Source organism: Cervus canadensis, chromosome 2 (genome assembly GCF_019320065.1).
Source record: "Cervus canadensis isolate Bull #8, Minnesota chromosome 2, ASM1932006v1, whole genome shotgun sequence".
Lineage (NCBI taxonomy): Eukaryota > Metazoa > Chordata > Mammalia > Artiodactyla > Cervidae > Cervus > Cervus canadensis.
In genome coordinates this window covers 18,677,129-18,691,781 of record NC_057387.1, presented here as the reverse complement: position 1 = coordinate 18,691,781, position 14,653 = coordinate 18,677,129, and the positions used below count along the sequence as shown (strand labels likewise).

The 14,653-nt window shown below is 38.4% G+C and overlaps 1 protein-coding gene across 2 annotated transcripts in view; it reads right to left on the bottom strand.

Moving 5' to 3' along the window:
- Window positions 1-13,885, bottom strand: part of SETDB1 (SET domain bifurcated histone lysine methyltransferase 1) — a 28,810-nt gene extending 14,925 nt beyond the window's left edge. For both annotated transcript variants that reach the window (XM_043457660.1, XM_043457670.1), the window contains exons 1-8: window positions 13,740-13,885; window positions 12,506-12,776; window positions 11,698-11,849; window positions 3,103-3,137; window positions 2,562-2,661; window positions 1,423-1,548; window positions 1,052-1,253; window positions 306-379 (exon numbers count right to left, since the gene is read on the bottom strand). In XM_043457660.1, coding sequence (XP_043313595.1) covers window positions 306-379; window positions 1,052-1,253; window positions 1,423-1,548; window positions 2,562-2,661; window positions 3,103-3,137; window positions 11,698-11,849; window positions 12,506-12,765 — 949 coding nt within the window. In that variant the 5' untranslated portion in view covers window positions 12,766-12,776; window positions 13,740-13,885. The remainder of the gene's footprint in view (window positions 1-305; window positions 380-1,051; window positions 1,254-1,422; window positions 1,549-2,561; window positions 2,662-3,102; window positions 3,138-11,697; window positions 11,850-12,505; window positions 12,777-13,739) is intronic.
- Between the last annotated feature and the right edge of the window lie 768 nt (window positions 13,886-14,653).

Genomic DNA, 14,653 nt, shown 5'->3' with positions numbered 1-14,653 from the left:
ATGAGACTAGGAAAGAAGTAACATCTTCTCAAACTTAAATCACTCAGAAATGAAATTAAAACACATCTACAATACGTGCATCCACTCAAAGTCAGTCATGATCTAATGTCTGACTCTATGGCTGCCAAGACCTAACACTAGACATGACAAATAAAACTGTATCTCTCAAAGAACATTAATCAAACTTATGTTCTTTGAGACTAAAACACCAAGAACATTAGGGCTCTTCCACTGGTTGTCTTAAGAAGAAATACAAGATAGAAGAGGAAACAAAAAGAGCTAAGGAAAAAAGGAGGGACACTCACGTGGCCGGCAAATGGGATATAGTTCAGACTGTGTAACATAGGAAGCATAGCCATCATCAAAGAAAATGAGAAACCTGTAAGGAAAGAGTGATGGTAGAAAGACTGGGGGTTATGATATTTAACGTGACCAGAAATTATTACAGCTTGCATTCCTCTGAATCACACACAAGACACAATTCAGGGAACATGTTCCAGTGTACTACTTTCTTTTTACTATTCTTTCTTCCCACCCCAAGAATTAAGAATTCTTCCCTAGGTTAGTGGATGCAAACTATTATATATAGAATGGATAAACAATAAGGTCCCACTGTATAGCACAGGGAACTATATTCAATATCCTGTAATAAATCATAATGGAAACGAATATTAGAATTCTCCCTTAATCTAACCAATATATCCCCACTTTCCCAAAAGTGATTTATTCTTGTTATACTATTGGACTCTCACATTGCTGAAAAACATTTAGTCTCCATTTCTTCCTTCTGTATGAATTCTCTATTCCTCTAACCATTAATCAATCTGGATTATTCTGCCCCGACCAAGTTTTCTCCTTGAGAAAAGGGAAAAAAAGGGGGGAAGGGAGCAAGAAAGACCCACCCACATGACTCTGTGGCAAAGAAAAGAGAGTTTCCAGCCACTGAGGACTAGGAACACCAGAGCTAACTGTGAGATCTGGACTATGGCTGGAACAGGGCAGATGATGTGCTCCTGGCTTCTACTCTCTTTACAATCTTCTGTCTAGGTACCTGAGCTTGTTTTTGACGTTTGGTGTCTCAGCTACAATGCCAGCATAGAGCCAGACCTGATTCCCATCTTTGTATTTGGCCACTACTCGACTGCCCACATACAACTTGTCAGCAGGAGGGTGGTAATCATAGGCAATGTGGTTTCCTGACAGAAGACTCTTGCCTTTGTTGTCAAATTTCACCTTGTACTTCTTCCCTGGCCCTGAGTAAAAAGGAAAAGAGAAACAAAAATTTTTAAAAACCATCAGTTTCTGTATGAATCCTGGTTGCTACGTGAGAGACAAAAGCCAAAGGCTGTGAGGAAAACAAACAATCATTGATGGTGACCTGCAGGTTGTCTTTCATTAGTCCTTCCTCTAGCTTGAACATACCAACCGTCTGGATGGCAATAAGGGTGCCTTTGTGCCACGTCTTAGTTCTCTTTTTGCCGAGGATGCGCATGCTGACGACCAAGTCACCATCTTTGCTCAACTCTCCAGACATTTGACTCAAGGTTCCTAGGAAGAAAGCAAAGTTGCTCTAAAGAGATATGGCACAGATTGGGGAAAGAATGGAAAATAAAGACGGTACTGGGTTATTGGGACAAATGGGGTAATCTCTGATCCTTAACCACTTTTCCTGCTCCCTTGGCCAAGGGCAGAAATATAAGACACAGGTGACTCAACTCTTTATGCTAACAGAAAAAATATGAATTGAAATTCACATGTAACTCAAGACCACCTCACTGTAACCAAATATTTCTGACTCCTTATTAACAACATTAACTATTACTCATTAAATGCCAAGCAGCATGGTGGCTCAAGACTGTAAAGAATCCACCTGCAATGTGGGAGACCTGGGTTTAACACCTGGGTTAGGAAGATCCCTGGAGGAGGGCATGGCAACCCACTCCAGTATTCTTGCCTGAAGAATCCCCATGGACAGAGGAACACGGCAGGCTACAGGCCATGGGATCACAAAGAGTCTGACACGACTGAGCAACTAAGCACAGCACAGCATTTATAAATCATTTTCCTGGGAGGGATCTCTGAATAGCTACATTCTACAAACAAAGCTTCCTTCAGACCTCTTTTTTAAAGTTTGAGTTACTGTTTTCTTTAACCTTCATCTGAAAGAAGAAATCATGAGCATGGAGCTAAAAGGGTATTTGGACAAAGCCATCACATGGTAGAAAGCCAGCAGACAAACAACCTAAGCCAAGAGACATTCCAAGGGGTTCAGTGGTTAGGACTCTGCACTTTCAGTGCTGTGGGCCTGGGTTCGATCCTTGGTCAGGGAACTAAGATCCCACAAGCTGACTGATGCAGCCAAAAAAACAAACAAACAAACAAAAAAAAAGACTGAAGCAAACAGCAAGGAGAATCTGTGGTATTAAAAGAATCCTACAGAGGTAGAGAAGAATGTTGAAATGTTAAAACACAGTCAAAAAAAAAAAAACACAGTCAGTATCCATGAAATCTCTGCAGGACTTCACCTCTGCACCTATACCGAGATGCCTCCTGACTCTAACCTTTGTGTAGATCCTGGGAACTACTCTTCTTGTTGACAGCATCCATGAACTTCTGGACATCTTGAGCCGATTTTCTTAAGGCAGCCATAGCTTCACGGAGCTGTAAGGAAGGGGATGAGGGAGACAAGTTTTAAAATAGTAGCACTGCTTCTTGAGAATAACAACTTGTCTTTTAAAAAACGAAATAGACTGAGTTACGTTTAGAAGCTTACAGTTACTTCTAGAAGCTTATAGTTACTTTATCAGGCAAAACTTGCCCTTTCTTCCAAATCTGGTTCAGAAATCAGCTTTAGGAAGCTTTCCTTGATTAATCAATCTAGCTTATCACTGCCAAATTCTATATTCATACAACATTCAGTGTATGTATCTATAAGGAGCTTTTGCATTCTTCTAACATCTATTAGAGAACTGCAACCCATGGGGCTGACTTCAGGGTGACTGGTTATATCTTGATGACTGAATTGACTGAACAGTTAGGCCAAAAGTTTCTTCTATCTTCATATTCTTCTCTCTCATCCTTCTTTTACTCATTTCAAGTTACCTTCTGGTCTTTTGGAGTTCTGCTCCCAGCATCACCTAGACGAGAAAAATTGAGTATAAGGGGCTTATACATAATTCCAAGAAATCAAGAACCAAGCTATCATGGGAACACTAATGATAACTATAAACCAGATATAGATACACATATCTATGTAAAAGTACAAAAAGCATTCAGAAAGATATACAGCAAACAGGTGACAGTTCTTACCTGGGGATAAAGTACTGGTACAGATGATAGTCTATGGGATCTGAGGTTTTCAAATACTTGAATGTTTATAACAATAATTTTTTTATGGGTTATTTGAATGATTTGAAAAATGAAATGTGCCCAGTGAATTAAGCTAAAATGTTTCTTCTTGAGTAGTGCTGTCCAATAGATAATGGTGATGGCTGTACAACCTTGTGAATACACTAAAAACCACTGAATTAAACATTTTAAAGGGGTAAATTTGTTATGTAAATTACATTTGATTTTTAAAATTTTTTAGTCACATTTAAAGGCTTCCGTGATAGCTCAGTTGGTAAAGAATCTGCCTGTAATGCAGGAGACCATGGTTCGATTTCTGCTATGATAGACATATTCTGTTTCTGCACTGTCCAATCTGTTAAAATTTGGCTACTAAGCACATGAAATGAGTGTTAAATTTTACTGAAGTGAAGTGAGTTAAAAGTTGCTCAGTTGTGTCTGACTCTTTGTGACCCCATAGACTATGCAGTCCATGGAATTCTCTAGGCCAGAATACTGAAGTGGTAGCCGTTCCCTTCTCCAGATGATCTTCCCAACCCAGAGACTGAACCCAGGTCTCCCGCATTGCAGGCGGATTCTTTACCAGCTGAGCCACAAGGGGAAGTTCAAGAATACTGGAATGGGTAGTCTATCCCTTTTCCAGCGGATTTTCCCGATCTAGGAATCGAACCATGGTCTCTTGCATTGCAGGCAGATTCTTTACCAACTGAGCTATCATGGAAGCCTTTAAATTTGACTAAAGAATTAAAAAAATCAGATGTAATTTACGTAACAAATTTACCCCTTTAAACTTTTTAATTCAGTGGTTCTTAGTATATTCACAAGGTTGTACAACCATCACCATTATCTAATTCTAGAACATTTTCATCACCCTGAAAAGAAAACCCACTAAGTATGGGGTTTCTATTAACAGTCATTCCCCATTCCACCATACCTGCAACCTCCAGCAACTATTAATCTACTATCTGTCTCTACAGATTTGCCTTTTCTGCATACTTCACAAAAATGGAATTATATGTGATGTGTGGTACATCACATGAGATTCATCTATGTTGCAGAATTATTAGCACTTCATTTTTATGATTAATATTCCATTGTATGGCTATACTACATTTTATTTATCCATTCATCAGTTGATGGACATTTGTGTTATTTACACTTTTTGGCTGTTATGAATAACATTGATAGGCACATTTGTATATGAGTTTTCAAAAATAATTTAAAAAATTATTTCTGGCTGTGCTGGGTTTTCATTGTGATGCACAAGCTTTCTCTTTCTCTAGTTGCAGTGTGCGGGCACTACTCTCTAATTGTGGTGTATGGGCTTCTCAAAGCAGTGGCTTCTTTTATTGCAGAACACTGGCTCCAAGGTGCTTAGGCTTCAGCAGCTGCAGGCTCAGCAGGGTGCAGCACACAGGCCTGGTTGCCCCAAGGCATGTGGGATCTTAGTTCCTAGACCAGGGATCAAACCCATGTCCCTTGCATTGGCAGGAGGATTCTTAACTGCTGGACCACCAGGAAGTCCCTATATATGAGTTTTTATGTGGGCATATGTTGTCATTTCTCTTGGATTATGGCTAGGAGTAGAACTGCCAGGCCATAAAGTAACTCAGTATTTAACCTTTTGGTGAATTGAAAGACTTGTCCAAAGTGGCTGTACCATTTTGCATTCCCATCGGCAATTTTAGAGGGTTCCAATTTCTCCACATCCTTACCAATACTTATATTACTGTCTATCTTTTTTCTTAATAGCTAATGATGTTAAACATCTTTTCATATATTTGAATTTACACATCTTCTTTGAAGAAGCATCTATTCAAATATTTTGCCTATTTTTAAATGTGTTATTTGTCTTTTTATTATTAAGTTTTAAGAGTTACTCATACATCCTCAAAAATACTAGACTTCACATTTCACATAATTTTTTAATTTTTGGCCCTGCCATGTAGTTTTGCAGTTCCCTGACCAGGGATTGAACCCAGGTTTTCCACAGTGGAAATTCAGCATCCTAAACACCAGACCACTAGGAATTCTCACATTTCACATAATTTAAATAGCCATGTGTGGATGGTGGCTATTGTATTGTACAGTTAAGTTTTAGAGATTAATAACATTTAAAAATGGAAGGTAATGGTGATAATCATTTTGCAATAAACATATATATCAAATCATTGTGTCTTACACCTTAAGTACTATATTATCAACTATATCTCAATAAAACTGGGAGGGAAAAGTAGCAAAAATAAATAAATAAATGGAAAGCAATGTAAATGACCAAAAATAAAATAAAAACTTAGTCAGATTGTCTGATAAAAAATCTATATGCAAAAGTCAACTACATGTCTATATATTACCAAAACTATTTTAGAAATAAAGTTTTTTTTTTAAAAAGTTAGTGCAAGCTTTCTGTGGAGAAAATCAACCAACCTTAATGAAAAATGTTAAGGACTAAATACATGATCTTTGTGTGGGAGATTTAAATACTATGAAAATTATCAACTATTCCTATATTGATAATCTGATAATGTCAACTGATACTGATATATAATGTCTATAGTTCTCGGGTTTTTACTGGTGTGTGTGGGGGAAATGGGGGAACATGAAAAGCTAACTCTCAAATATAAATATAAGCAAAACAGGTGAAAAAGAACCAAGACATCTGTGAAGAATGAGAAAGTGAAGTTATTAGAGTTAACAGATAGAAAAACTTATAAAGTCACAGTGATGGACAGTAGAGTTGACTTAGTAAGAAATGACACACCAGTGAAACAGAAAATCCAGGAACAAACCCATAGATATATATGGAAATAATTTATGACAGAACAGCAGAGACATTACTTTGCCAACAAAAGTCCATCTAGTCAAAGCTGTGGTTTTTCCAGTAAATGGCAACCCACTCCGGTACCCTTGCCTGGAAAATCTCATGGACGGAGAAGCCTGGTAGGCTACAGCCCATGGGGTCGCAAAGAGTCGGACACGACTGAGAGCCTGAATAGAACTGACTGAAGCAATGTGAATCAGTGAGAGGTGGCTCATTTCAATAATGGTGCTGGAGAATTATTTAAAAACAACATGAAAAAAAGAAAATACCTCAAATATTGCACAAAAAATATATTCCAGTTAGATTAAAAACTTAAATGTGAAACACAAAACAATGAAACTTTCAAAGGCAATGTAAAAGAAGATCTTTGTCGATTCAGGGCAGTAAGGATATAAAAAGCAATGACCATAAAAGAAAGTGTTAAAAGTTACAACTTCTGTTTATTAGCAAATAACATAAAAAGTAAAGACAAAACATAAGCTTGGAGTAATATGTCCATTTTATAACTGCAAAGGATTAGTAATTATAACTACAGGAATAACAGGAAGACTCTCTGAACTAAAAAAAAAAAAAAAACCAAACATACAGTTGAGTGAATGAGCAAGAGACATGAACAGACATTTCAAAGAAAAACTACAGATAACTCACACGTGAAAAGACTCTCAAGTCCATCAATAAACAGAGAAATCGAACTTTAAAATGACAATACCACGTGCTGTCAAGGATGTGGAACACAGGCCACTTGCAGTCACTGGTGGTATAAATATAAATTCGGACAACCACTTTGGAAAGCTTTTTGGTCATTAATTATCCAGCAAGGTTGAAAATTCCATATCCAAAGAACCAGCAACTCCACTCTTACAGTATCCTACGAGATCCTAAAAAGAGTCTTGCACGTGTGCATCAAGGATCATGCACAAGAATATTTAGAGCACTATTTATAATTGCAAAAAAACTTAAAAATAAATGAAATGTCAATTGTTAGGAGACAGATAAACTGGCACATTCACATAATGGAGCACCATACTGCAGCAGCAACTGTATCAAGCACCATACATCAGCATGATACTGATGAAGTCATCGAAGAATGCATGCAGTGTCTAAGATTCCATTTACCTACTTCGAATATATGCACCATTTACCTACTTCGAATATACGCAAAACTACAGCACTTCCAGTGATACTGATGAGACAAGAATGGACAATCCCCCTATGCAGAAAACAAGTATAAAACTGGACAAAATGGCCAAAAAAAATAATTTCAGGATGCTGGAAACTGTCCAAAGGCAAACAACAGATTGATAAGTATTTATTTCTGAAAAACTACTAAACCTGATGGTGACAAAAGTGGGAGTCCATGGATCCCTTTCCTGGGGCAGCTCCCATCCCTGCTCCACCACCAGCATGGTGGGCAAAAACTGTATCTTCACCATCAAGGTATGAGCACGAACAAGTAGCTTTGCTAGTCTGAGGTTGTAGCTCTTGCTTAGAGTGAGCAGCAAACCAGTCAGGGATTTAACAAGGAGATTCTGAAAATCAGAGAGCCACACTCAGGCTTTAGGTAAATTCTCTATATATTCTTGGGTGACTATTAAAATATGCACATGCAAAGAGGACACAAGTGTACCTGATTAACCCAAGGTCAAAGAAAAAAAATCACAAAGGAAATTAAAATTTATGAGGTACACGAAAATTAAAACTCAACATAAAAAAACTTATGAGATACAGTAAAGCAATGCTTAGAGGGAAATTTATAGCTTTAAATGTTTATACCAGGAAGGAAGAAAGGTCTAGAGTCAATAGTCTCAGCTTCAACTTTAAGGAGGGACTCCCCTGGTGGTCCAATGGCTAAGACTCTGAACTCACAATGCAGGGGGCCTGGTTTCGCTCCCTGGTGAGGGCACTAGATTCCACATGCCACAATTAAGAGCCCTATGCCACAACAAAGATCAAAGATCCTGTGTGCCACAACTAAAACCTGGTGCAGCCAAAATAAACAAATAAATATTTAAAAAAAGGACAGAAACTAAAAAAAGAAAAAGAAAAGCAAACCAAACCCAAAAAAGGTGGAAGGAAGAAAATAATAAAGATCAGAGTAGAAATCCATGAAACAGGTAACAGAAAAAGAGTAACAAAAATAAATCAATGAACTCCCAATACTGGTTCCTTACAAAAGAACAAAAATTGATTAAACCAGTAGCTAGATTAACCAAGAAACAAAAAAACAAAATCCAAAAAACCCTATCAGGAATGAAAGGGACATCACTACAGAACCTGCAGAAATTAAAAGGATCATAAGGGAATACTATGAACAACAATAATTTAGATAACTTTGATAAAGTGAACAAATTCCTAGAAAGACACAAATGAACAAAACCAACTTGAGAAGGAATAGAAAACTTAAATATATCAGGTAAAGAAAATGGAGGGCTCCCCTGGTGGTCCAGTGGTAAAGACTCCAAGCTCTCAATGTAGGGGCCTGGGTTTGATTCCTGGTCAGGGAATTAGATCCCACATGCAGCAACTAAAAATCCCATGTGCTACAACTAAGACCCGGAGCAGCCAAATAAATAAATAAAAATAAGTATATTTAAAAAAAAGAAAATGGATTTAGCAATTAAAAGCCTTCCCACAATAAATAACAATGTGATATGTTGAACTGGATCTTGGAACAGAAAAACCAGAAATGTAATAAAGTCTGGAGTTTAGATAAAAAGAAAGTACCAATGTTTGTTTCTCAGTTTTGACCAATATATAGCATGATAACATTAACATGAGAAGAAACTGGTGACAGGTATGCAGGAACTGTCTATTACCTTTGCAACTTTTCCACAAATCTAAAATGATTTCAAATTAAAAAGCTTATTTATAAAAAAGCTTTCCATGAAGAAAAGTCCAAGCCAAGATGGTCTCATTGCTGAATTTATCAACATTTAAGGAAGAAATAATACCATCCCACACAACTCAGAGGAAGGAGCACTTCCCAACTCATCTTGTAAGGCCCATATTACCTTGATGCTATAGCCAAAGACATCACTACAAAACTACAAACAGCCCTCAAACGTATGTGCAAAAATTGTTAAAACATTTACAAATCCAATACAACAACATATTAGAAGGATTATACACTAAGACAAAGTGTGGGGGCAGGGATGAGAGATTTATTCCAGGAACAAAAGATTGGTTAATATCCAAAAAATAATTATTGTAATACATTCTGTTAATAGGATAAATGATAAAAGTCATATGATCATCTGAGGACAATACAGAAAAAGGAGCTAACAAAATCTAAAATTGAATCCAGTTATGATAAAAGCTTTCAGGAAAATAGGAATAGAAGCAACTTCCATCAATCTGATAAAGGATACCTACAACTCACACCATAATTACTATCTAAAGATAAAATGTTTTCCTGCCAAAATCAGGAATAAGAAAAGGATGTCTGCTCTCAAAACTTTTTTTCAACATCACAATGGAGGTTCTAGCAAGCATAAGAAAACAAGGGGGGAAAAAAGACATCTAGATTAGAAAGGAAGAAGTAAAATGACTATTTGCAGAAAGCATGATCTAATATATAAAAAGTTCTAAGGGAGCCACAAAAAACTTCCAGAAAAAGAAAAAAAAAAAAAAAAAACTTCCAGAAAATTGATAAGCTGATGAGAAAATTTATTTGGACTATATATGAAATACAAATGAATTTGGAGAATTTTCACGAAGTGATTTTAATAACTACTGTCAAGCTACAGTAATTAAGACAGTGTGGTGCTGGTAAAAAATAAACATTTAGATCAAGTGAAGTGAAGTCACTGAGTCATGTTCGACTCTTTGCGACCCCATGGACTGTAGCCTAACAGGCTCCTCCGTCCATGTGATTTCCGAGGCAAGAATACTGGAGTGGGTCGCCATTTCCTCCTCCAGGAGATCTTCCCGACCCAGGGATTGAACCCAGGTCTCCCACATTGTAGGCAGACACGTTACCATCTGAGCCACCAGGGTACTGTGACCCTCAAATATATGGCCAGCTGACTTTCAACAAGCATCCTGAAAGGATAGTCTTTTCAACAAGTGGTGGTGGAACAACTAGATAGTCGTTAAGTGAAACAAACCAACCAACTACCCTCAATCCTTACTTTAAGAATTTTTATTCTTCAAAAGACATCATTAAGAAAATGAAAAGGCCACATCTGGGAGAAAATGTTTATAAAACAGACCTAATAAATGAATAGTACCTAAAGTACAATAAGTTAGAAGACTTATATATATTTTCTTAGAAAAGTCAACAGTAAAAAGACAACCAATTTTTTCAAAAAGGCAAAATGATCTGAACAGATAGTTGCCTAAAGTGCATAGATAAATGGCAAATAAGTGTGAAAAGATGCTCAATGTCTTTAGAAACATACAAACTACAATCACAATGTGAGGGAGTCCCCCAGTGGTCTAATGGTTACGATTCCGGGCTATCACTGCTGTGGCCCAAGATCCCGCACAGAATGATACTGCCGCACACCCACTAGAATGGCTAAATGACTGACAATACCAATCATTGACAAGGATGTCTTCCATACTTTGCTAGCAGGAATGTAAAACAATACAGTCACTTTGGAAAACACAACAGTTTCAGTTTCTTCAAAACTCATACATTTACCTTAAGACCTAGCAATTCTACTCTTGGGTGTAATATCCAAAACACATGAAACAAAACATGGACATTAAAACTTCCACACAAATGTTCATAGCAACATTATTCGTAATGGTTCCAAACTGGAAACAACCCAAATGTTTATCAACTGAGGAATGGATAAAAACATGTGGATATCCATACAATGGAATATTATTCAACAAAAAAGGAACAAACTACTGATAAATGCAACAGGGATGAAACTCAAACACATTATGTTAAATGACAGAAGGTAGACATAATAGATGACATACTGTGACCCCACTTAATAGGAAATTTCTAGAACAGGCAAAAACTTCACAGAGAAAGCAAGCAGATCAGTGGTTGCCAGGGGGTGACAATGCAGACTAATGACAAACATGTATGAGGGAACTTTCTGGGGTGATGCAAGAGTTCTAAAACTGGACTGGGGTGAAGACTGCCGTACTATAAAATTATTCACTAAAACTCAACTTGTACACTTAAGGTGGGTGAATTTTTTAGTATGTAAACTATACCTTAAAAATTGTTAAAGAACACACAAAACCAAACAATCTGCTTTGAGATACATATATATATATATATATATATATATGTTAAATGCCATCTATTAAAAAAAGCAAGGAAATTTAGAATACAGATTATACAGAATGGGGAAAGGAGAATAATCCAATCAGGAAGTAGCAGGTAGGAAGATCCATGACACTAACAATCTTCTATTTTTTTTTTTTTTTTCTGTAACAGACAAGTCCAATAGTTAGGAATATGAAGTTAGTGAGAATGGTTTCTCCTCTCTTATCTTCTATCTGCTCATCTTCCCATGTTTCAGTTTCAATCCTGAGGCTTTCCAGTCCATAGCCTCATCTCTTACCTGAATCAATACTGAGGACATCATCGTCTTCATCAGGAATCTCAATTATTTCTGTAGGCCGGGAAGCTTCATCTTCAGAGCTGCTGTCCCGGTACTGTAGTCCCAGTTTGGAATAAAAGTCCTTCACCAAAGACTCACAGTTAGTCACTGCCCTAATATTGGAACACATGTAGAAAAGGTCAAAGCCAGCAGAAGCAGGGGGAAAAGCCACTATTATTTATATATACTTAACTATATACTGACCCCTATTTAAACAGACCATATTCCAAAGTGTCTCTGTTTTGGATTTAAGAGGCTTATCCCATAGAAAAATATTTAAATTGTGGTTTCTTGAAAAATCCAAAGTAAGTTCAAAGCATGGTCCTTTCAACTTCATTATTTACCTTTTGTTATTTGAAAATACATTCTAAGTGACAAGTAGGGCACAAGAAACAACTCTTCTGGGGGTTTAGAGTAGAAATAAGGTTCAATGAACTTGTTAAAGCTTCACAGTTACATAAAACAGCAAATCTTCACAATATGCACTCCCTAGATGATTCTAGTAAGAAAACAAAACAACTGTTCTGAAGTAGAGTGTAGGATAAAGAAGTGGAAGGGACCCAAGAATTGGACTCCCCTACTGCTGATCATATATTAACCACTGATAGATGAACACTATATGATGACGATGCAGTCAGATTTTGGCCCTTAACCTTTGAGGAAGAGCAAGGTTCTACATGTCTGTACCTTCTAAAGCACAATGTCATGAACAATTTTTAAAATGTCTGCCAATGGGCAGATTTACTCCCATTTCCTATGTGGTTCTTACCTGGATGCATCATCAAAGAGTTGGTCAACATGGGCCACCTCAGATTCCTTCTGTATTACCCAAGTCTCCAGCTCTGCTAGTTGCTTCTTGCGCTGCTGTACACAGTCCATCTTTTCCAGTTCTTCATCAATGAACTGTCGAAGCTCCTCCATTGAGATACCCAGCTCCTCAACCACGGACTGTTGCAGCTCTGCAATTTCTTCAGACTCCACTGCTGCTGTTGCTGCTGCCAAACCAATGCACCCAGGGAGGGAGGACATACTGCTGTCCTCTACATGGAGCAGGAAACTAAAATTACTTTTGGAGTGATCATAACCACAATAGAGACTTTCAGTCCCCTAATAAAACTCATTCCTACTCGGCTACTTGATATTGAGATATATGTAGTTAGGTTTGACTCCATGTCCACCCACCCTCCCCACCCCCACCAATCCCCCAGTTTCCAGTGTCTGAAGCTGAGATTTTGTAGAGTTCTCAACTCCTATAGGCTGTAGACTATAGGCCTGAATAAAACGAAAAAGTTTGACAGGGCATGGAGGACATATATCATGCAACAGGGAGCTACCAAAAATAATGTTTTAGGAAACTGAAAAGAAGCAATTTATTGAGGTAGATATTTCTGTGACCTGTGTTCCTTGACTAATGAGATAAATCTTTGCACGCTATGCCAATTTGAGCAAATATCCCCACCTGGAGGGGAAGGTTTGGTTTACAACTCCCTAATTCGTTGTTTTCTCTTTACTTTTCTCCTTACATCACTTTGCTTTCACGTTGAAAGACACTTAAGTACACAAAAGCTTGCAGCAAAAAAGGTTTTCCCAAAGTAAAATGAAATAAAATAATTTGGGAATAAAAGGTGGCTACCCAAACCGACCATTCAAATACTCGCACAAAAAACACACACTGGTGTTAACTGCTTTTTTGATCAAACGGTTAAATCAAAACTGAAGCCAGAATGGCGTGCGACCCCAGTGCCAGTTCTCACTGCCTCCATTTTTCTTTTGCCCACACGCCGCCCCACCCCCGCGCTACCCATTTTAGGGGGGCGTCCCACCCACCCGCAAATCCAGTTCAACACCGCCCCCGCTAGTCTCCGGGGGAGACTTCCTTGCCACCCTCGCTCGACCTCTTACAACAAACAAAACATTCCATACAAGCCCTTGGTCTCCAAATACCTCAATTAACAGTATTTCCCACACCTCCCCGCTTTCAGCTAAAGATGGCTCTTTCTTACCAACCAGACCCCAGACTCACGACGCAGGGGTCGGCCTCGGTAGGAAAGAACGAAACCAAAGAGAAAAGGGAGCAGGGGGAGGGGAAGAAGCGTGAGGGAGGGAAGGGGAAGCGAGGGGAAAAAAAAAAAAACACGCCGGAAGCAAGCCTGAGGTGCCGTTCCGGTCGCCGCGACGGTAGCCTGATGGGGTCAAACCCAAAGCCGCAGGGCGCCCTACAAAGGCTGCAAAACTCAGGGGCGTACGCATGCGTCAAGGAAAATCCTTGCAGGGCACACGTGAGAAACGACTGGCGGGTAAAGTGGGAGTGGCCTAGACACAGTACAGAACGGCTCCGCCTCTGCTACGACCCCACAACTGGTGGTAGTAGTACTAAGTTTGTTGTGCAGAGGCTCAGTCGGCAAACCCTAAGGTTTAGAATTCTCCCTTGTACTTGAGTTTGTTGTGTTACATAAATCGTACAAATTGTAATAAGTCGAGTTCTGTTCAGTCGCTCAGTCGTGTCCGACTTTGCGACCCTATGGACTGCCAGCACTATAGGCTTCCCTGTCCATCACCAACTCCCGGAGCTTGCTCAAACTCATGTCCATCCACATCTCAGCCTCTGTCGTACCCTTCTCCTCCTGCCTTCAGTCTTTCCCAGTATCAGGGTCTTTCCCAATGTCAGTTCTTCGCATCAGGTGGAAGGTGTAATATGAAAAACAGGAAAATATCTTCACCACCATCACTTAACCACCCCTGCTCCTTTGAGGTAAATCAACTTAGTGTTCTAGGCTTGTGTGTACAAGATCAAACATGGATTTTTTTGTTTCTGTTTTCACTTAACATGTGGACATTCCATGAAGTCAATTAAAAGTTTTCTTTTTGATAGTTGTGTAATACTTCATAATATGGTTAAATCATATTTAGAAATTTG